A 22,739-nucleotide genomic window follows, 5' to 3' on the forward strand; every position below is an offset into this window, starting at 1 on the left:
AAAAAAAGATGTTTCCGAAGAAATACAACCACAAATCATCCAAATGCTGACCAATATACTCACACGACATCTGTGTTGGGCAAAATATGGCAGGCCATATGTGCCGGAATTTTAACGTTGACAATTTGCAAAGGATTCAGATCACAGACAAACAATTATTACCAATAACTAAAGGTCCTCAGGTGATACTGGTGAAAATAGGACTCCAGATATTAGTATACACAAGGTTTTTTTCTTTTTTTCTGGTTAAACAAACAGGATCTTAATCTTTAACAAAAAAGTAAATCTCTGTAGGGATGTTAATATAACAACAGCGAACCTGTCTTTATTCTTTCGGACGTAACTGTGACCGTTGAAGTGGCCCTTCAGAAATACATCACAACTTTTACATTCTATTTCATGAGATCATCTACTAGACCTACTCCAAAACTTTTGGCAACTATTAGTCATTTTCACACTGGATTATGTGAACACAGGGCTTCGGTGCCGGAATTCCCCCTTTGAGGGGAAATCACAGTGTCACAGGAGAAGAATCGTGTCATTTGCTGAAATTTAGTTAAAGAACTCGTTAAAAATGTTCAGTACATGTCAGAAGTTATCTCTGCTTGTGATCACAAAGGCTTTTTCAGTCGTCTTGGTTTCTTTTCCCCATAGCTGTAAAATCATATCTGTTTGATTTGCATGATTACCCTGCACTTCCTTAATCCAATTCAAGCCAGCCTCTCCCCCAAAAACATGCCTCAAAAAGCCACTTTAATTCAATCCTGAGCCACTTTTCCTCTTGATTGTAGACTAACTGTGTATTTCTCGGAGTAAATTGCAGAGAAATGAAATAAAGATCAGCTTCCAAGTTTTCGTGTCCCCAGCTGCGTCACGGTCCGCCTTGCAACTTTGTTCTGTGACATCAGCGGCGAATGCAGCGATCACAGCACAGTCACATGATAAAACACACACACACACACACACACACACACACACACACACACACACACACACACACACACACCTCGGTCCCCAATGCTAATAGGTTTCAGGAGCTGTCGGAATAATTCTCTGCTTGTTATACACACATAATTAGTTTTTCAAAGTAGCTTTTCCGCGAATATAGTATCAATTACCTCCGCTCTCTTTGCCATCCTCCTCGGAGACACGTGGATTTAGCGCGCTCACATTTTCTGACGTGACAGTGTGTTAATTGAGCCATTAGCCAGAGGTGTGTGTGTGTGTGTGTGTGTGTGTGTGTGTGTGTGTGTGTGTGTGTGTGTGTGCGTCCTCTTCACAGGTGTTTTGCCGTATTTTCTGTCCTGGTTCTCTCATTAACACCTGCTGACAATATCAGACGAGAGAGGTGTCAAATAAAGAAACTGTCTTGTTTTTTTTTTTTACCTGTTAGTCTATTTCTGTACCGGAAGGGAAAGACTATAAATGCATCTGTCAAAGGGAGTGTTGATAGGTGATACTAAAGAGGAGAAGAATTGGTTTGGATGAGTAGGAGTGTAAAATAAACAGGTTACATTGAGATCAGTTTGTTCCGATCTTGCTTAGCTTGACTATCTGATCCTCTTGTATATTCCTCTGCTGTACAACGCAGGAAAATATCATCAAAATGTTTGGCAGCCTGTACCTACAGTGAACAGAGAAACACAGCAAAGTTCATGGGAAACGTTGCTCCTGACGTTCACGCTTCATGCTGCCTGTAACGTAAGTACAAGTGAAATCGAAGTCTTCAGGGTTTTTGAGTCATCGCTGTTGTTCCCCTCCTTATTCAGCATTTTGAACCCCTCTCGAACGAAAGAGCTGCGTTCCCTCAAACTCTCTGCGGTGTTCACACCAAGAAATGTTTTCTCTTTCTCGTTTTTCTGTTTTCTTTTGCATCATTTTGCCGCTTCCCCTGCGGTGAAACTTAAGTCATTGTTTTATTTTACCCAAGTTTTTTCAAGTATCCGTGCCAAACGCTGCGCCTTTCTTTTCTCGGTCCATGAAACTTCTCCCTCACTGCTGCTATCTAATGAAGTTTACAGCCAGACAGCGCCTCACAGGCCCCGGTCTTTATTCCCTAGTCAGTCAAGAAAGCTGGGGTTGTTTCTTTGTCTATTGTTTTATGGCAACGTAGCTCCTTCAACGATAAGTTAACCCCAAAAATGAAAATTCAGTCGTTATCTTCTGATGGGAAGCCGAGCCAAGTTCCCTGCGGAGCGTTACAGCAAAACATCAATGCAGCATTCTCCTGAACAACTGAGATTGCTCCATACAGCTCGACTGGCATCATCCAAGGACTCATCAGCACGGAAGCTTTTTAAATATGCATTTTGGCTGGTAACACTTTCAACAAATTTCGGCCAGAGTGAAGATATACATAAATGCAATTTTCAGTGTTTACATCTGGACGGACAAAAAAGATTTTTCGGAAATGATCACACCAACGCACATGTTTATCAGTGTTTGTGGCATCATTGATCAGTAACGTTGCCTCGTTCATAGTCATTTCTGTAGCTGAACAACAAAAAGTTACTGTACCAGATCTGCTTCCTGATTACAATGTTATGCACTGGCCAGTGTATGTGAATGGGCATGGGATATGCTAAAACACTCGCCTGGAGGGAGAGGGAGAATTTCAAATGAATAAATAAATAAAGAAAAAGCTACATTTCCGAAAACATCATATATGTGTGGACTACGCCCAAGTCTTGGGAAGCCCAGAGCTCCCAAATTGATTTGAAAAGACTTTATTTACACCGTTGACATGCAGTCGAGCTCATGCCAACACTTCAGACTGGGTGCACACTAATGCTTTTAGCTTGGCAGCTGAAGATTTTGGCTCTAAAATGGATGTAAATAGTGTATTTTCAAATCAATTTGGGATCTCGGTGCTTCTGGAGACCTGGATTACACCGGGGGAGCTGTATTGAGCCATTTTATGTTTTGTTCAAATTATTATTATTCTTTTAAGTCCCCGGCTACTTCAGTTGTTTAGGAGAATGCTGCCTTGGTCCAGGAACATTTTACAGGCCAAGTAAATTCACCCACCTCTCCATCGACATGAAAACAAGATCTATAGATTAAACACTTTGGACTGTAAGTTAAAAGTGGCGTGTATTACTTGTATCTCACAGATTTATTGAAACAGAAATAACTGTAACTGAGTCAAACTGAAAGTCTGAAAGTCACTGAATCACTTTTTAATCACTTCATCTTTAATTCTTCTCGGATACAAAATATCGTCCAAGTCGTTTCATAGCCGGCACATTAAATCAAAGGACAGATCTTTTTTTAAAATTAAATGTAGATCCATTTCAGAATTAAGAAAAAACAGGCACTACATTGTGGACTTAACACGTTTAATTTGCTGTTGAGATTCATGGTGTTATCCTGTTTGAAACATCCATCCATCCATCTATAATAAGTCCAGGTTTCCCAGTGGTGCTATAAATGGTTTTTACTCTGCCCTGGATACTGGGATGGCCAGTACATGACACATTGAAGATCTTTGCAGGGACAACGGATGATCGACGGGGGTACTATTACTAGTGTGTGTGTGTGTGTGTGTGTGTGTGTGTTAGAGCGTGTAGTGGAAGGTCTATTGACAGCCTGCTATTCTTTTCACTGTGGAGTGGGATACGGGGTGTGACCGCATGTGTGTGTGTGTGTGTGAGTGTGTATATGGGGGGCTGATGGTTTAGGGGTGTGGACTGATCGAAATCTCCCCGCTGACAAGTCCTAACATCGATCCATCTCTATCTGCGGCCAGCACAGCCCCCCCCCCCCCCCCACACACACACACACACACACACACACTCACAAGTCTGCAGGGTGCAGGAAAAATCTTTCAGTAACATATAACATGTTGAGCACCAGGCCATGTCATTCTGTCTGGGCTGGATTTATTTTGTTAATATAATCTATTGATGAGGTGCGGAGATTTAGAATGTGACGTGGAGCAGGATAGAAGTTATGTGAGCAGAATGAAGAGAAACAAATAAGCACAAAGCAAAAGTAAAAGCATTAACATGAAGAAGACAGTGATGGAAGATCACTTGACGTGCATTCTTTCTCCCACAAAAAGGCCATTTACTATGAAAGTTTATTCTTTAGTCGACCATTATTCAATGTGTGTAATGACTTTCAGGGCCAACACGGCTGAAGAAGTCTGTGGTTTGTATGCACACAATGAAAAATGGGGTAGGAGGGACCATATGACTGAGATTAGTTGATGGCTTAACTATGAAGTCCTGGGTTGGAATCCATCCTGGGACACATCACTCCTGCTCTTTTCAAAGCTATTGTCCAAATGCAAGAAACCTTAATATGATTCCACAATAAATATTATACTTTGTACTGTGTGCTATTTAAAATAGATCATAGAAATAACAAAAATAAAGCTAAACATCTTTAGCATTATTGCTCACATGTGGGCAGTGCAAACAACATTGCAAAGTTGTTAAGCTTGATTTACACATTCAGGTACTCTGGCTTTATCAGAGAGAAAGAAACAAGAAACACAGCTGAAAAAGGCTGTATTGTTTTGTGGTGGTGTTGGCTCACAGAACATCTGATGTGGTGCACATTCATAGAACAGTACTAAATTTGGTAATCATTTTAACATTCATCATTAATGCATCCACAATCTGGCATTTCACACTTTTCTCCTTGACATGGTTAAACTCAGGGATATAGCATAATAAAATACAGAACGATCAACCGTATAGAATGTTATCAAGGTGAGATGAGCAAGGGCTCAGTGGTAGAGCCAGCGTCTTGTTATCGGAAGGTTGCTGGTTCGATTCCCCTGGTCTGCATGTCGAACTGTCCTTTGGCAAGACACTGAACCCCAAACAGCTCATGACGTGCTGATCGGCACTTTGCATGGCAGCCATCGCCATCAGTGTATGAATGTGTTACTGTAGGACAAAAATACTGCTAAGTGCCCCAAATGAACACTTGAAAGTGATGACACTAAAACAGTCAGGTTATGGGCTGTGAAACCAAAAATGAGCTGAAAGATACTAAAGGATTTAGTTGACACTCAGGCTTGAACTGCGGTCACTGGCTTGGCAGCCTTCTTACCTGTAACTCCAACGCTCTCCCCTCCACCTCTGGATGTGACAGTCACCTGATAAATGTGTAATGTTGGCGTGATATAACACGTTTCTTTAAATATGTCGATACAGTACAACTGTGAATGTATCCTGGCCTGTATATTGCCTTGCATTTTGTAAATACGTTACAACATACATTATCTATAAAATCCACGGAACAACACTGAATTTGAAAGAAGGGTTTTGATCACAATCAAGGCTGTCAATGGTTAACCGTGGCAATCATCACCATTATTGAAAAAAATGCTGCTACCACTTTTGCTGTTCCCCTGCACTGTAAATATGCTTCAGCATTGTGGTGTCTGTTTGTTCATCACATTCAGTAAATCACACGTCTGGGATGTGCAGTATTCCCATGTGTCATTTAGAAAAAAATGTTTTGTTAATGTTAAAAAGTTGGGCTTCTTTGAGTTGTGCAGAGCAGCAAACAGTACTGGACTGTGCCTTTTAGGCATACTATAATTATGTCGAGATCATATCTTACAAGCAAATATCTGACTGTGTGTCTTTGTTCTCAGATGAGAACTGGCTGTAACTATGAATACAGAAAAAGAAAAAAAAAGCTATACGGTCGGATACAAGCCCTAAAGAAGGGGGTGTGTTATATTACACCTAATGGCTGCCCCGATTTAAAAAATGTGTTTGTAGGTATTATTGTGAATGTGGCCCCCTGTTGTTTGGTGCCAGATGTGCCTCTCTCTGAATGATCCGAGGCTGCTTGGGGGTGAATTAGAAGACTGATGGATGATGCAAGTGGAAATAGGTATATGATTTTGAACATTATTATTCTGTGTTATTTCACTAGCAGGGGGTGATGTCGAGGCTGCATGAAGGACAAAAGATGATGTGTCCATGTAATTAAGTGCTTTCATGTACAGTAGGCACTGTTTGTGTGCTCTGTACGTGTGTGTGCGTGTGTCTCCATTGTGCATGTGTTACACCGGCGTCTTATAACGCTCTCCTCTCTCCCACTGTGCACTTTTATATTCCTCCTCTTTTTTCCCAAAGCAGAACATGTTCTACCCCACATTTTGATTTGTTTGCCGGGGTCTGGATGCACCTGGCCCAGCAGCAGGGTGCCATTCACACCCTAGCATGTTCGCCGTGGTTCATACCAGTTCATAATGGAGGAGGCGCCACATCAGAACACTGCTGAAGTTAGGATTTTGCCATGTAGGGTGAGGAGAGGGAATGAGCAGCCATATGGATCAACTGGGCGAGGCCTGAACACAAGTGTGTGTGTGTCTCTGCGAGGGAAAAATTAAAGCAAAGTGGAAGCTGTTTTTTAGCAGCTGGGTTGAGATTGAGCGAAAGGGTTGGTGTTTATGTCATGCAGCGATTAGTTTTTCAAATTTTTAAACTGTTTTCCAAAAGCCCAACCCTGCGACAGAGGTCCCCTCACCACCAGTGCTGTTTTCGTCAACGATGACGATGACAAAATTATTTCGTTGACGCCCCTTTTTTTCATGACGATAACGAGATGGTGACGAGATAAACATTTGCTCTTTGATGACTAAAACATGACGAGACGTGTGTGAGTTTCTGTTGACAAGACGAGAATGGACGTAAATGTTAGTGGGTGGTCTGTCAGACGTTCAAACTGCATGACATTTCTGCTGTCTTCGTTGTCCGCTTGTTGTTATAGCAGCAAGCTAGGAACGGTCGCTACTTTCAAATTAAAAGCCCCCCGCTAAGAACCCAGTTCTAAACTCCAATGGGGTGCAATATAAACTCTTATTTTGAAGACAAATTCGTTGTTACTGTTCACTGCCCAACTTCGAGCTTCACGTCACGCCACATGTTTATGCCTACCCCCAGATATATGGATGTATTTTAAATATAATCCATGAGTATTGGAGAGTGCTGTTGGACAGAAACCTTTTATCTCCATATTTCAACTTTTCAACTTTTTGTCCAACATATTTCAACCGTAACACATAAGTTGTGAAAAAAGCAGATCTACAAGTTCAACACATTGCAACACATTGTGAGCTTGTAGATCTTATGTACTTATTGACCTAAATTAATTAGTTAAAAGACTTTACTTCCTCTTTTGTTTTTTTTTTAACAAAAACTGACTAAAACTAGACTAAAACCTGTTTGAGTTTTTGTCGACTAGAACTGGACTAAAACTATTACATATAGAAATGACTAAAATTTGACTAAAACTAAAAAGCATTTTAGTCCAAAAGACTAAGACTAAATCTAAAATGGCCGCCAAAAACAACACTGCTCACCACACATTTGTTTGAGCCTTAATCAAACCTTCACTATACCCTTTTTTCCTTTGTAAAAAAAACAAAAAAACAAAACAGAAAGTACAGACAAATGAATAAATATGTCAGGTCTAAAAGAAGCATGTGCCTTTATGGAGTTTGTAGGAATCCGCTGCTGGTTTTGTTGGTTGTTATTGTTAAACAAGCCTAGAGACACTGCAGCTACGGCAGACAAATTATCGGTCTGTTTACCGGCAGGGCAACTAAAGCTCATATTCCATAAATCATTGAATGTACAGTTAAGAAATAATAATGCATAAGTTACCCTGACAGAGATTCCGCTGGACAAAGTTGCTATACAACCAGAGGGAGTCATGAACCTCAACAAATGTACTGTTTGATCACAGAGTTATCTTGTTGGTTAGTTATCTCGCATGCTGTTTCCTCACTATTCTCACGGCTTGTCTGGAAAAACAAACAGCCTTCGGCGGGGCTGAGCGAAGCGGATTTTGAGCCGTACTTGCCCCGCTGGTAAACACACCATCACTTTGGCTGTCACAGCTATAGAGGCCGAAGAGGTTGGTGTGTTTGATCCGTAATAAAGCGGCTCAGTAGGAATGGAAGGGTGCTATTTTCCCAGTCACTCAATAAGCTAACAGTGTTGTTTTGCCTAATCTACCTTCCACTTGCATATTTTTCCAGCATTCATCTGGTGGCTGGTGCTTATTTGGTGCCCTGTAAATAATTATTATCTGTTATATTTAATTTAATTAGGTAACCTTCACAGTTACGGTTATTTTGTTTGTTGTGTTAGTCTTCTATTTATGATCTCGTGAAAACAAACACATCACATAATTTGTCTCTGTGGATTGGTCTTCTCACGAGCTGTTTCTTGGCTCCCTAGTCGTGGCAGAAGACTATATTTATCCACTGTTGTGTTACTCAAACCTCAGTTGTAGGATTCTTTCACAGCAGACAGTCTGACTTATCATGGCAGAAAAGCACAGGTGTCACTAATCACATTTAAGATGGCTTCATTCATTTCGAGTGTCTCAGTAAGCCATGTGATGTGACAATGAGCCAGCATGCACAAATACCAGGACCCTGAAACCAAAGGCAGCTAAATGGAAGTTAGCTATCATTAATTATATAATATATCCAAACACGTGCGTTGTGCCATAACATGTCAACGTTGCTGAAAAAGGTCTGTTGACAGTGAAAATCTGTAAATCTGTACAAATCAGGTGTGACAAATCACATGTCACAAAATGTCTGAACTGCGCTGGATTCTTTGAGATGAAATTGGAGGATATTAAAGCAGCTAAACCTCAGTCCACTAATCTTAATTGAATATATTTACTGTGAATGTTTATTGTTTGTGACTGTAAAAATGTCAAACATCTTCATAAGCACGATATAGTTGTTATTTATAGAATTATATGTCCAAGTTACGTAAAAAAGGATAAAAAAAGGTATTTTTTCCTGTTACTCTTCAACTCAAAATTCAGATATTATAAGATTATTCAAGCACACTTCTAACTTTCAAACTTTCACCAAAGAAAGAAAGAAAGATAATGAAAAAAAATGCATGCATGCACAATGTTCCTCCTCCCATGGGGTTCATTAGTAGCAATGGAATTCAGTGACCCAGAAACTAAACCTAGCCCAAATCAATTAGCAGACATACACATGCATTCATTTGAGCTGCTAATTACAAAGCCAAACTCCACCTCTTGGGGAGGGGATTCCTCTTTGAAGATGAATCAGACTGTGAGAAGTCAAAATGTTTGGAAAATACAGTGTTTTGGCTGGCTTCAACGCTACAATGCTGAGCTGGTGTCAGCCAGATGTTCAGAGGGGTTTGATGAGGTTTCAAGGTTCGGGAGATGCAAATTTGACTGTCTGCTGTATTAATGTGGATCTTTTATAGTTTTGACAGTAATTATATCCTAAGAATTGTGCCAAGTTTCTATATTTAACAAAGGCAAACCATTTATTACTATTTATGGTGATTTTATAAAATAATTCAGTCAGTCTTTGACTTTATCTGTTTTTTTGCATGTTTTTTGTTTTTTTATGTCTGAGGTTTTTGCGGTTTTGCCTTTTAATAATGATCAGAAAACAAACCAAACAGATAAACAAATTCATATAATATTACTGATGCATGAATAAAATCAGAACCCCGAAACTGAAGCAGCTGAATGGAATCATTATTTTTACCGTTCATAGACTAACTGTGATTTTCTAATATCATGAAAAAATCTAAATGTCTTCTTGGAAAGTGTCTATAGTGCCACTATTTGTCAAAAGTAGTGCATTTATTTGTGATATTATGATGACTGTAAATATGACTACACTTCTACTCTAAAGCTCCAATCAATATCTTCTTAACAATGGATCAGAAGGCTGAATGTAATTTAAAATGGTCACTTGTGCTTATTTAAAAAAAAAAAGAAAATCAGAATCAGTGTTTTTTTTTTTTTATCTGATAAAATACAGTAAAAAAAATGTGCTACTTTGTCTCTGATGCAGCATGAACTCTCCAAAGCAACTAGTAACTAAAGTTTTCAATTAAGTGTGGTGAGTAAAAAGTACAATATTTGCCCTCAAAATGTATCAGAGTGGAAGTATAAAGTAGCAAAAAATGGAAATGCTTCAGTACACGTACGTTAAAATTGCCCTGAAAGGGGCACTATGTAGATTTAGAGAATACATTCAAACTCTGAATTTTGACACTTGCAATATTAATGAAGTAAAAAAGGAGTCAGTAAGTCTTCCTGGACACTTCACATATGTTATAACATTACTTTCATCAGATATTCTGCAATATGTAAACTGTGGTTATGTTATTCTGTTCTGTACATGCGACATCTATTACATGTCTGCCGTACTTGGAGAGGGATCACTCCTCTGAGGTTTCCTCCATCTTTTGGAAGGATGTCATTCACAACAGGCAATTGTGGTTTTGGGGCTATATGAATAAAATTGATTTGATTTGATTTTACGCATCAATAAATATATGAATAACACATTGTAACGCTCCTGGATTAGAGCCTCTTTTCTTAAATCTGTTTGTTTGTCACTACCAGCAACTTTTCATGGGATCTACTGACAATAATGAAAATATCAGCAGCTGTATCCTTTAACCTGCTCTGTGTGTGAGAGTTTAGCGTACTTAAGTCTACTTTGAGCGGTCTGTAGACTGGAAAAGAATAAAAGTTTTAGAAATGCAAGCACATACCATTAAAGTTATGAACTGATAGGGATTGTTCTTTCTTTGTCTGGTGGTCTGAGAATGAGGATCCATGACCTGCACGTTGTCTCCCTGCACGCTTTCAGCCGACAGTAATTGGAGCACTTCCCCTTTAAGAAAGTGACAGTGAGCAGCGGTGGAGGAGCTGCTGGTCAGGAACTGGCCGGGAGGAGCGGACGGCTCTGAAGGAATCCCAAAAACTTTTTCCCCCAACACACTGTGGTCCGCTCACTGCTTTAACGTCGCTTCAAGCTCGTCCTGGAATGTAAAAAAAAATACATAAAATAACGGCGACGTGGCCTCACTTTTGAGCGTGTCGGTGATGAAGTGGATGCTCCCGGCCGCTCGGAAGAAAAGGAAAACTTGCGAGAGGAAGAAAAAAAAACAAAACAAACTTGTGGAGTGATGCCCGAGCGACTGCATCCATCCCTCCCTCCAAAGTTCAGCTAAGGTGGCTAACGTTAGCTTAGCGCGGGAGTCAGCTCGTAAGAAACTTCGGATAAACTTTATCACACACGTCGAAACGAGTAGTAACAAGTCACCTCATGTAGCGTGGAGGGTTTCTTGACGCTCGTCCTCGGCTTGTTAGCCCCTCAGCCCGGACCGGGTTTACAGAATCAAGCTAACCATCTTTAGCCCCAAGTGGAGCTAGCTTGACAAGGCTAGCCTTCTCTGGTCAAGTGGAGTCAAGTTAACGGTAACGTTAAAGAAAATGTCATGACAACAGCTAACGGCTCTGCTCCAGCATTAAAAAAAACTGTCTGTCTGGAAACTGAAGTTTTATAAGTTACATGGACGAACTTGAGTAGTGTGAACACTTGTTGGGTGATGCTACTGGTGATGTGAGGTGATGAGAAAAGGGTGTGATGACCCAGGTGACTGTAGCATGAGGCAGTGTTAACAGAGCTGGATGTAATTAGTCGTTCATTAGTCGTTGCTTGGTGGGTAGTAATGGGACGGACAGACAGTAAACACACCTGACAGTCTGATTAAGGAGCTCCTTTGACTTTGAAACCACTCTGACAAGCTGTGTGACTTTTTAAATAAGTTGTCTTGAGTGATGTAAGTGTCTTTAACCTCAAGCCACCCACTATCATTTTTTTTTTTTGGTCACATCCACTTGCCTCTTTAATCGAGTCTTTCTGGAGCCTTCCTGCATTAACGTTACCCCAATCGCCTCCACATCCAGAGGGGCCCCGCGTCTTGGATGAAGTGGAAAGTGTCGTAATGAAGGTGACCGTGACATTTGGGCAGACAGGTGTGGTGGTGCCCTGCAAGGAGGGCTGGACCGTGAGGGACCTCATCCAGCAAGCCACGCAGAGATACAGAAAACTCCTGGAGCAGGTACAGATCATACATCTCAAACTGCACTTTTCGTCACAGTTAGCCTCGACTTTCTGACACAGAACTACATGTTTTGGTTTATCTGCTCCGAGGGTCAGGTATTATTATGAGAATCAGCTACATTGATCCCTGAAGGAATGGAAACAGAAGGCTTGTTTGGCTGATCCAAGGCTTCATCATAGTTTTATACAATATTATGTAGTGATAGGCTAATACTACACTAATACCATAATGATTGAATACTAGAGCCTGACCGTCCAATACTAGATTTTTGGGGCAGATGGCGATACTGATACCAATATTAAGACATAAATAGAGATGACTCAAAATTAGTCAGGGATATTTTAGTGCCTCACTTGATTGCTTATTCTGTGACATATCTGATTTTTTACTAAGTGTTTTTGGTCCCAAAAAGTAATGCGAAACATGATTATTTGACTGTTCTTGCATACCCAGGCACACGCATATTTGGACCCCGATCCCAATATCCCTTGTAGTAATAGTATAAATGCAACTGTAGATATTACTGCTATTCTAACATTCACAAAACATATACATAAGCACACATTTTTTGCAATGATCTGGCAAATGTGGTTACGAAACACGTAACATATTTATGTAATGGAGACAAAAGGAAAAGGACTGGAATGCTTTGAAAGTGGCTCTAAACAGATAATGTGGCAGCAGGTACATCTCAATATGCACTCACCTTCTAAATCCCCTACAAAACCCATGCTGGAAATCACTGTAGCTGTAGAGTTGTGTTTAATTTTCATTGATACCAAATAGTTCGTGTGCCGAAGAACATGAAGAAAGAACGTTAAACAAATGTGACTTTAACTCTTCTGAGTCCATTTGACTTTTCAGTCATCAGTTAGCGACAGTAGTCATTTGTCAGAAGTAGTTTTGTAATAATGTGTGAAGATCTTTATGAACTCCTGAAAGAGGCAAGATAACTTTTTATGAAACAGCTCTTTCATAACATTTGAGGTTTTTCCCTGAAGTCATAAAAGAATAATCGAAAGCTCTGTCATTTTTACACCATGAATGGGGCCATATGATTTTCACATCTCAAAGTCTTGGGAAATTAGACAAAGCCATGGAGGTCCAGTTCTCCATAATTGCGGTATAAAAAATTAAAAGCATGTCTGATATGAGTTGTGATGGTGCAGACAGGAGCAGAAATGAGTCGTTTCCACTTTAGTTGTGAGTGTAAAATGCAAATGACTCCCTCTGGTGATTCCTTTATGACTGCTGTTGATTCCCCGGGCTGCTCTCAGGGCGGGAACCCTGTGACCCCCATCAGACGACCAAATCTTCTCAGTGACTCGCTTCATATTGGCTCCATTATTCAAAAAGCACACCAGTCATATAGATAGATGGCCACGGTTGTGATTGAAGGGGAGATGTCGAAGCTGTGTGTGTGTGTGTGTGTTTTTGTGTTTGTGTGAGACAGACACCGAGACATCACTCAGTTTTTCCACCCTCATCTTTATCTCTCTCTGTACCTGTTTTGCCTCTTAATGTGCTTTGATCTACCTGTACATCAGCCCTCCCCTCCTCGTGTTCATCTCATATACCATCCTCTTCTTCTCACAAGTGCATGGCCTTCCACATCGCTCTCCACAAAGCTGGAAACCTCTGGCTTCCCTTTCATGTAAACTCCTATTCCTGTTTCAACACTTCCTCCTCCCCCCAGTTCTCTTTTCGTGAGATAACTCTGTTCCGCTAGAAGTACAGATCAATAGCGTGCAGTTTAGATTTATTTAAATGGCTAAACAACTGCAGGAGCAGTGTACACTTCTTTTGTAGTCAATTACATTTAAAATCTTCTCACTTCTTTGTGTCAGTGAATATAAACTGTGATGATATTGCATCTCTTTTTCTGACATTTTGTTCTGCTGTAGTAGGTCAAACACAGGAAAAATTGATACTGCATACCAATTTGGTGAGCTAGTTCCAGGGTCATAGTGTTGTGCATACTGGCTCACGTGCATTGCTTTGCTGAGACATGTGATGGAACAGAGCCACCATGAGTGAAATTTGTTCCACCTGCGCTCATCAGCTAGGCAAACACTTTGAAAACAGACGCTAGTTGTGATAACAACTTGACAGAACTCTTGTTTACTCAATTTGCTCCTGCTAATTCACAGAGAGATCCTGTGTACACTCGTGCTCCTCCCGCATTATACAAAGGAGGGAGTCTAGCTAGCTTTTCTTTCATGTGTCCAGTTCTGGTGATCAGACTTTAACATCATTGCTCCGTTAGGTTACACAGTAATTACAGTTGCTACTATTGATTAATTCTATTATCAGCTTATCTGCTGATTATCTTCACTATGAATCGATAAATTGTTAGTTTATAAAATGTCCAACAAGTTTAAAAAAAATTGCTCATCACCATTTTTCAGAGTCCAAGTGATGTCTTCAAATAACTTCTTCTGTCCGACCAACAGTTCAAAACCCAGCGTTTTTTTCTTCTACTGCAGATCCTCACATTTAGGAGACTGGTTTGAATAGTTTTGTGGAAAAATGACTGAAACGATGAATTGATTATCAAAATAGTTCTTTCAGCAATTAATGGTTGGAACTCTACTTATGATTGCGCCACCACATGGTCAGTGGAGATGCAGAATTACGCAGAGTTCGCTGAAATAACAGATGGGACTGAGCAACGTTTAACAAGTCGCAACTTCAAACACGTGCCTTTGAAATTGAAATAATAGTACAAAGAATATTGCTAACTGCCTACACAGGTGTTACTCCGGTCAAATTGTTTGAGCCAGCCTGAACAGCATTGATATAAAGAAATGCTGTTCTTGAGTTATCACATTTTTGACTCACTAAGCAGATAAGTTAGAAAAACATCAGGGGGATACACTTTATACCATACTTTCTGAAGACAAATTAATTTTAATTCAGACTTAAGAAATAAGAAACAGAATGTTAAGACGGACAATGCTGCAGTGATGTTTATTTCAGCTCAAACACCAGAGCAGCAACATATGAGGCGTTATTAATGTTCACTGAGAGGCAGAGTGAGTGCTCCAGGTGTTTTCCTTGAGCTACGATGTGTGTAATGATGCACCTCCCTGCTATATCGATTAGGCTTTGGAGTGTGTAAATACTTTGTTTCCTGTATGCGTGAATGCAGTGCCTTGTTAAGCACGTTCTCTCCCACGGCTCTTCTTCTTCTGTTTTCTTTCGCTCTTCCTACTCTTCTCCCACACCTTTGTCAGCATTTTGTAATCTCCCTTTGTAATTTCTGATTTTACTTCTCCTTTTGCCGTCATTGTCTTCCCACTTTTTGATTGTTTTGGCCACTTTCTCTTCTCCTTTTTTATTGTTAAATACGCTCCTTTTGTTAGTGTTTGCTTTTGTCTCCCCTTTTACCTTCTTTGACTGCCTCCTCCTGAATTTCATTCTCCTCCTCCTCTCTGGGATGGAGAATATGTATTCTCCTTAACTCCTCACCCCCTCCTCTCCCTTTTTTTTTGTTTCCGTGTATTTTTCTCACTCTCTTCCCATCACTCAGTCATTTCGCTGCAACACTAATCTGTTGTAGCTGTGTAATTATGGCTGTTAATGTGTCCCAGGATTAGAAAAGGCAGGATATGTGTGTACCGTAGAGCAGTCCAGTCCCTAATCCTCCCTCCCAGTGCTAGGCAAATCATGTTTTTAAATTGTCACAGAGACAGCTCGCTGTCTGTACGTCTCTCCCTCCCCTCCCCTCCCCTCCCCCCATCTGCTTCCTCCTAATCAGAAAGTATGCTGCCTGTATTAAAAACATTTTTTTAATCTTGTGTGTTCCTGCGTGCATCCACTGTAGCCAACTCACTCTTATCAGTTACTTTGTTGGCGTTCCCACGGCAGTGCTTAAGAGGCGCTAACACTCAGAATAAGCATTAACATAACATTTAGTGAGGGGATCCTTGTCATGTGTTCAGTTTCAGAGAGGATTTGTTTTGTTTTTTTAGTTGCTTTGGTTTTTATTTTGAGTTTCACATTGATCACAGCCCAATTATTAGAATTAGTATGCCCCTTTGTGTTACCAAGCATGGAATCAAAACAGGGATAGAAGAGGCACATGGGACAAGAAAATAAAAGACATCAAGAGAGAGCTGAGGATACACCAGACTTTTATCGTGCTACTACTGCATTGAAAAGTCTCTTCTAAGTATTCCGTTGACTCAGCTCATGTTAAGCCCAACAAACAGCTGGAAATTGTCCTTAGCGCTACATAAAAATATCAAGTGGTGTCTTAATTACAAACATTGAAACGCCATGGTCCACAGGATTAATCAGCGGTCACTGGCAGCCTCCTTGTGTAGCTGTAACTCCACCACCATCACCTCCACCTCCCGGTATGATAGTCAGCACATATATATGTACTGTGAGCATAATCATACATACATGTACGTCAATCTGGTATGTATGACATGCACAACATATCTGAATGTATTGAAAGACATTTTAGCTGCCTGGTTACTTCTTAAAACGTATTCCTTGTTGGCCAAAAATTGGGTTAGGGTTAATAACAGTATCAATTTATAGATAATTAAAGGGCACTAGAACGAAAATTAATTTGGCTGGATTTAATATAGCCAATACCAATCTACTGAGGTGTGCCCTGGTACCTGGTTCCATTACAACCACTCAGACAGATTCTAGACACGTGTAGTAGTTAGTATGCCAAGGCTGGGGTTATGCTGTTGAAGGGAGTCAGTCAGTAGGCTTGTCACTCAGCAAGTGTCTGATTATGAGGTTAATTAATTATTCACCTCACTCATTACATCAGGTAACATGCATCATGTTCTGTAATAATTTGTTATAAAAATCAAGAGGCATAAAGAGCTTGCTGACAGCTATAATATGGAGCTATCAGTCTTGATGGATGAACAGGGAAGCAAGCAGAAATTGTGGCATGGGATAAGGAGAATGATGGTATCCAATAGCAAATAAAACAATAGTACACAAGGTTCTTGTAGAAAGGTAACGGGAAGGAAATGACTTTTGAAGTAATCAGAACAAAGATGATGAATATAAAAAGGGAGATAACTGGCATAGCAAGGTGAAGAAGAATCGTGGACAGAGAAAGAGACGAGAGGGAAGGGAGCGGAGGTCTGTTTTTGTGGGGAGTTGTCAGGAAGTTATCAGCTTGTTGACAGACTTCTTAATTACCTTTGGCAAAACAGACAAGTGTGTACTTGTGTGTTTATGGATGCCTGTTTGTGTGGTTCAGTTTCAGTCTGCTGTATTCTGTATTTTATCGAGTTGGGACAATCACATCAATGTATCTATGCATTATTTATGTTGAAAATTGAATAAATTGTGTCTCTAAAATATAAATTTATTCAGTATATGTTTCTGTTATTGGACTCTATCTATGTAAGACACCATGTTGGTGCTACGAGTTTCATGGTTGTGGTCCAAAAATGGCCACAAGTATTGAAACAAGTACCTTTTGTAAGGTTGTGTACACTTTTGTATGTTTACACTTGCACATGTACATTGTAAGGTGGATATGTAACAAAGGGTCCCAGCCTATGTGGGTGTGTGCTGTATTTTCATTAGCCAGGGAAAGGAATGCTGATGAGGCGTGGCCAAACAAGCTGATAAAACCGTAAAACATTGTGGCCTCATGCCAGAGCACAGGCAATTATTTCTGACGAGGGGAGGGAGGAGATGGGAGGAGACACGTGCCGCTGTGTTTGCAGACATACTGCAGGAATGTGTTTATGCAGCCTGACACCTATATTGTTCTATTCTGTTCTATTCTATTAGTCCCAAACAGTCCCAAAATCAAAATAATATTTCTTTACTTTGTTATTGTCATGTATAGTTGTTAGTTAAAAGTTCAACTCTCAATCCTGCCGTGTGTGAACCTTTGGTAACTGTTAGCTCTAGCAGTGGTAAGGCATTAGCTTCGTTAGTTGTTAGCTCTGTTATCTCTGTTTGCTGCTAACAGGTAGCAGCTAATTAGCTCTACTGTTCCTGTATACAAAACAGACTCCTAGTGTAGCATTATTAGGGAAAAATAGGGTGTGTTCACTATGGATAGTGAGTTTCCTGCCAACTTTTGGATTTGAAAGTGCCAACCGGTTATAGTATTATAGTAACAGCATGACATACATTACATACATGTATACAAAAATGTATTTTGTCCCCGAGGTTACTTGGGGAAGATCTATGTCTCTCTTTTCAGTTGTTCAGTTGTATTCTATTCTATTCTATCCTATTCTATTCTATTCTATTCTATTCTCTAAGTTATGGAGCCTGTGATGGCACACATGCTTTTCTAAATTAGCCTGACAAGCTTGCCATAGCTAAGCCATTATGCTACAAGAATGAATGCCCTTGTATACAGATCATCCTGGCTGGTAAATGTAATCATTGATTAATTTAAATGTTTTACATGCCACTGTGGATTGCAGCTCATCAGACAGTGCTTAAAAAAACATTAACATTTATGAAGTCTGACTAGTAGTTACTAACACGCCAATGAAATCTGACTTTGAACGATCAAGATACACTTTGCCTCATTAGATGAGTGAAAAATCGCCTTTTTGCACGGCTTAAATTTGGCATGCTGAAATGTTAACATGGTGAGTAATGGTTGCCATGGCATTTCCTCCTGCAATATTCTTGTGTTGACTGTCAAAGAAGACAAGCTTTGTTACTGCGTGGTATCAAGATGGGTCAAGAGACAATCTCACTCAGATTCAGTTTTTTTCTAACGCATCAGTACTCCTACTATAAACTCCTGCCTATAAACTAATACGTCCCAGAATTAATGACATAACTGAATCAACCTATTACAGTATTCAGCTGCAAATGTGTGCAGTGGATGGATGATTTTATAGAGGGAGCACAAGAGTTCATTTAAAGTGACCCACATCAGTATCATGTGGTGTGACCACGTCCATTTCTTGCACTGCCTCCAGTTTTGACAACAGCAGGCATACCAAACTCTTGTGTCAGTGCCCGACTAGAAAGGCCTACTGTTAAGAGATAAAGGTTTGGGGAGAGGTGGGGGGTTAAACACATACCTAGCACTGACAGGTCTACATGGTGTTTTAAGTCTGGTGGGATTTTTACTACAACTTGATGATCATTTTTAGATCATATCCTGAGAGTCAAGAACATAAAATTGGCCAATATTATCTGTAATAGTATCAGGCAAAAAGCTGTATTAAATGCTAATCCCCTTGATTTCAGATTAGATCAGCGTGTTTACAACTCTTATCTTTAGTCCTACAATATCTAAATGTCCCTCTAGGTTTTTAAACTGCCAGACATGGAGGCATGGGGTTTCTGCAGTTCAGAAAAAATATGTAACACATTATCCCTGCACTCCCCCTGAATATCAGATTAGATCAGTGTGCTCACAGCTCTTATCTCTCTAGCTTTCCATTTCTCATCTCTTTAGCTGTACGGCTTTCCTATTGTAAAAAGAGATCAAAGATGTTTTTTGACCTAAAAACAAGCCGAGGTCTCGTTTTTCTTCTGTAATCAAGACCTTTAATTTTAATTAAATTTTGATTCATGTGTCCTGGCAGGTGTGTCCTCCATCTGCAGTGGCCAGTTTTAAATATCTTAAATAATCATTCAAGTGTGACAACTAAGGATAATTGTGAGAATTTGCTTTGAGAAGCTTTGAGAATTTAGCTCATCTATCTGCTCATTGTCCTTACAAAGGCACTTTTGAGAAATGTTTTCTTCAGTGATGAATTTCTGTTCTAAATGAAGACAGTTTGAAAGCACAGAGATACCATGACATCATCCTGAGGCCCATCGTTATGCCATTTGTCCACACAAAATTCCTGGAAGCTGAAATTTTCCCAGTTATGGCATGCATACTCACCTGACTTTGAGCTTGTTTTGCTGCTCTAGATCGGTTTGTACAACATGTTCTACGTTCCAACAACTTTGAAAGAGGAGTGACCCACATTTCCATAGGCCACAATCAACAATCTGATCAACTCAATGCAAAAGAGATTTGTCACACAGCATGAGGCAAATGGTGGTCATTTCACTCCAGATATAGGCCTGAGTCATGTGAAGTTCAGAACAGTCAACAAAACAGTGCAACTTCAAGTAAAGATGTTAGAAATAACTAATTCATTCATAATGTAAGGAACATTAACACAACATATAATGACAAAATAGCATCACTTTAACAGATGAATTACGCCAACAATGTTGCCTTAGTTCCATATCTGAATATGGCTTCTAATAACAAGAAATGCAGAAAGGCAAGCAGCTTTGCTTTTGTGATCATATGACATCAAATGGCCAACAAATTATGTTGTTTTTTTCTTGATAAGTTACTTATATGGTTTTGATACCTTTTAGTGCTTATGCAGGAGAACCGCATAATAACAGAAGAAAAAGATTCTCTCCAGCTCAAATAAAACACAACACTGCACAGAGAGATAGATTACTAGCTAAGTGAGCAGAGCGAGCAAACTGCCCTGAGGCCCCGGATCTCCAGGGTGTCTGAAAGCTCCATGTTTATGATGTGTCATTTGGCCTTTTGTAATTTGATGAATTGCTAATTTGTTTGGGACCTTGCACATCTAAAGCCGAATATCAACTGAAATGAAAAGTGAAAGGTATAGTTGGATGTGTGAACTGTACTGCGGGTCAGCAGGGGCCCCCAGGCACCCCGAGGACGACCTTTACAGGATGACGAAGGTGGGCTTTGTTGACATAAAAGATTAGCAAACTAATGAAAATGTCACCTTCATACATCTCTGGAGCTGTGTTTTCTATAAGAAGGTAAAACATGGAGTTTATTTATTTATTTATTTATTTATTTATGTTGTTTATTTCGGGCATGTCAATTCATAAACATCACATTTCATCATTGTTCAAATAATACAATACACATGGCCGAAAGTGAAAAGCGGGAGAAGCCAAAGCTTATCAAGTCCCGCCCCCATTACCCACAGGATAAAATCTTCATCCTGATCTTTTCTTGTCATTTGCATTTATCATTTCTTTTCTTTTTTTTTTTCAAGTTAATCTTCTGTTTTTGTCAAGGCATCAGTGAAGTTGTTTGTGTAGTGACCCACTGTTTGTATTTGCATGATGGACTAAGGACTTCCCGTTAAACCAGCATAGACAACATGTAAAACTATTCTAAGTGGGAATAGAAACACTGGTCTCTGTGAGATGTTATGTGCAAAGCAGAGCAGCATTTTCCCTAGTAATAATAATAAAAAAAACTTTCAGGTGTTGTACCAGAGTTAATATGCCCCAAAACTCTGACTGATAGTGCTCGAGGAAGATAAATGCTGTGCAAAAAAGAGAGAATAAAACAATGTAATCACCATGTTTGAAAACCTCTCTCTCGTACATCTGGCCTGGGTGTCGCCCAAGTCAGTGTTACAATGGAGTCATACAATGAATTCCAGCAGGGAGGGAGGGAGGGAGAGACAATTTAACAGTATAAACACCAGCAACGTCAGAGTCTTGTGTAACAGTAATGGTTGAATGGTAGTTGGTTTTGTGACATAATAGAAAAAGAAATGTGTTTTTCTATGGACCCAGGTTATGTTTTACTTGGGATAAATGCTTTATCTTGAGTAAGTAAACAACCACATTTGTTAGTTATGTGTTCATTATATCAGCAGTTGCCAGGTGACAGTGAAGAATGACTACACTCAGTACTTAAACTTTGTATGTTTTGCGTAACACATAAATATCTCAGTCGACCTATGAATGAACTACAGTGTAATATCAGTGTTTTTACTATAGAATAAGCATGTCACACCTTTTACTTATTTATAGCCTTACTACACAAAGCATTTTAAACTGTTGTTTGTTTTAAATCCTGCTTTCTATGTTTTTCCAACCCATTAAGAAAAGTTGGAAGAATAACTGAGACAGTCATCACATATTTTCAAAGTAATTCTTACACAAGTCTTTTAACTGAAATCTTTAATAAATAAAAAGAACTTGAAAATCCAAGGTAACAAGGTTCAGTAGGTGGATGTGTCACTATCTCTGAATGCACTGCAGGCCACAGATTCTAAAGATTATTTTTCAAACATATTATTTCAGTTTAGCTAGCTAAAATTAGTTAAGATTGCCTTGATATTGGCATTGGAAAAAACAATTGTTTATCGTCCCTTCATTTCTTAATATGATCACACTTGTCAGTTGGCATATTTCTAATTGTCAAAATTGTAAAAATATTTGAAAAGTAATTTATTGCTGTAGTGCCAGGTTTAGTGCAGGAACTGCTATTGACAGCAGGACTTTCAGTGATATCCAGGGACACAGAGCACCTTGCTCTGTCTTGCCCTCTCCCTGATGGGAGTTTTTGAAAAGCATTGACAAGCACCTGACCCTGAAAAAGTGATTTAATGGAGCAGCCCCATGTAACATTTTGAGTCATACCTCTCCTAAGGCTATTTGTGTGTTTCTGTGTGTACTTGCGCGTGTGGATGTGAGTGTTGTCTCAATATGTTGTTCAACAACCAGCTCTATGTAGTCAGCTGTCCAGTGCAGTGTCGATGTCATTAATCACAGACCCAACACAGCGGAGAGCGGGAGTGAGGAGGGAGAGAGAAAGAGCAAGGCTGGAGTTGTAATCTGAACGAGGCACAGAGGGAAAGATGGGGAAGATGTAAGGAGGAAGGAAACAAAGAGCAGGGTAGAGTGAGAGGGAGTGGGGATGTGGAGTTAAACAAGGAGAGGTATATGTTGTAAATCAGGGGGATAAAGTCGGGTGGCACTGATTTTGTTTTCATAGTGAGTTTGCAAATTATTATAACAAAAAATCGTGAATTGCACTATTTCGGAAAAAGTCCCTGTAAGTGT

At 39.8% G+C, this 22,739-nt stretch overlaps 1 protein-coding gene and 1 long non-coding RNA gene across 8 annotated transcripts in view; one reads left to right on the forward strand and one right to left on the reverse strand.

The window, feature by feature from the left end:
- Positions 1–4,497: 4,497 nt before the first annotated feature.
- LOC115588183 (uncharacterized) lies at positions 4,498–11,241 on the reverse strand. Its single transcript, XR_003985281.1, has 3 exons — positions 11,108–11,241; positions 10,554–10,823; positions 4,498–4,898 (listed from the first exon to the last, which is right to left on the reverse strand). It is a non-coding gene; the product is annotated as an uncharacterized LOC115588183 (long non-coding RNA).
- Positions 10,740–22,739, forward strand: part of pard3bb (par-3 family cell polarity regulator beta b) — a 216,853-nt gene continuing 204,853 nt past the window's right edge. For 3 of the 7 annotated variants that reach the window (XM_030428576.1, XM_030428575.1, XM_030428577.1), the window contains exon 1: positions 11,399–11,909. In XM_030428576.1, the coding sequence (XP_030284436.1) occupies positions 11,793–11,909 (117 nt within the window). In that variant the 5' untranslated portion in view covers positions 11,399–11,792. Of the gene's footprint in view, positions 11,051–11,123; positions 11,263–11,398; positions 11,910–22,739 lie in introns of those variants that run through there. The other 4 variants (XM_030428573.1, XM_030428574.1, XM_030428572.1 and 1 more) reach the window with 4 other exon arrangements.

This window comes from Sparus aurata, chromosome 9 (genome assembly GCF_900880675.1).
Source record: "Sparus aurata chromosome 9, fSpaAur1.1, whole genome shotgun sequence".
NCBI lineage: Eukaryota > Metazoa > Chordata > Actinopteri > Spariformes > Sparidae > Sparus > Sparus aurata.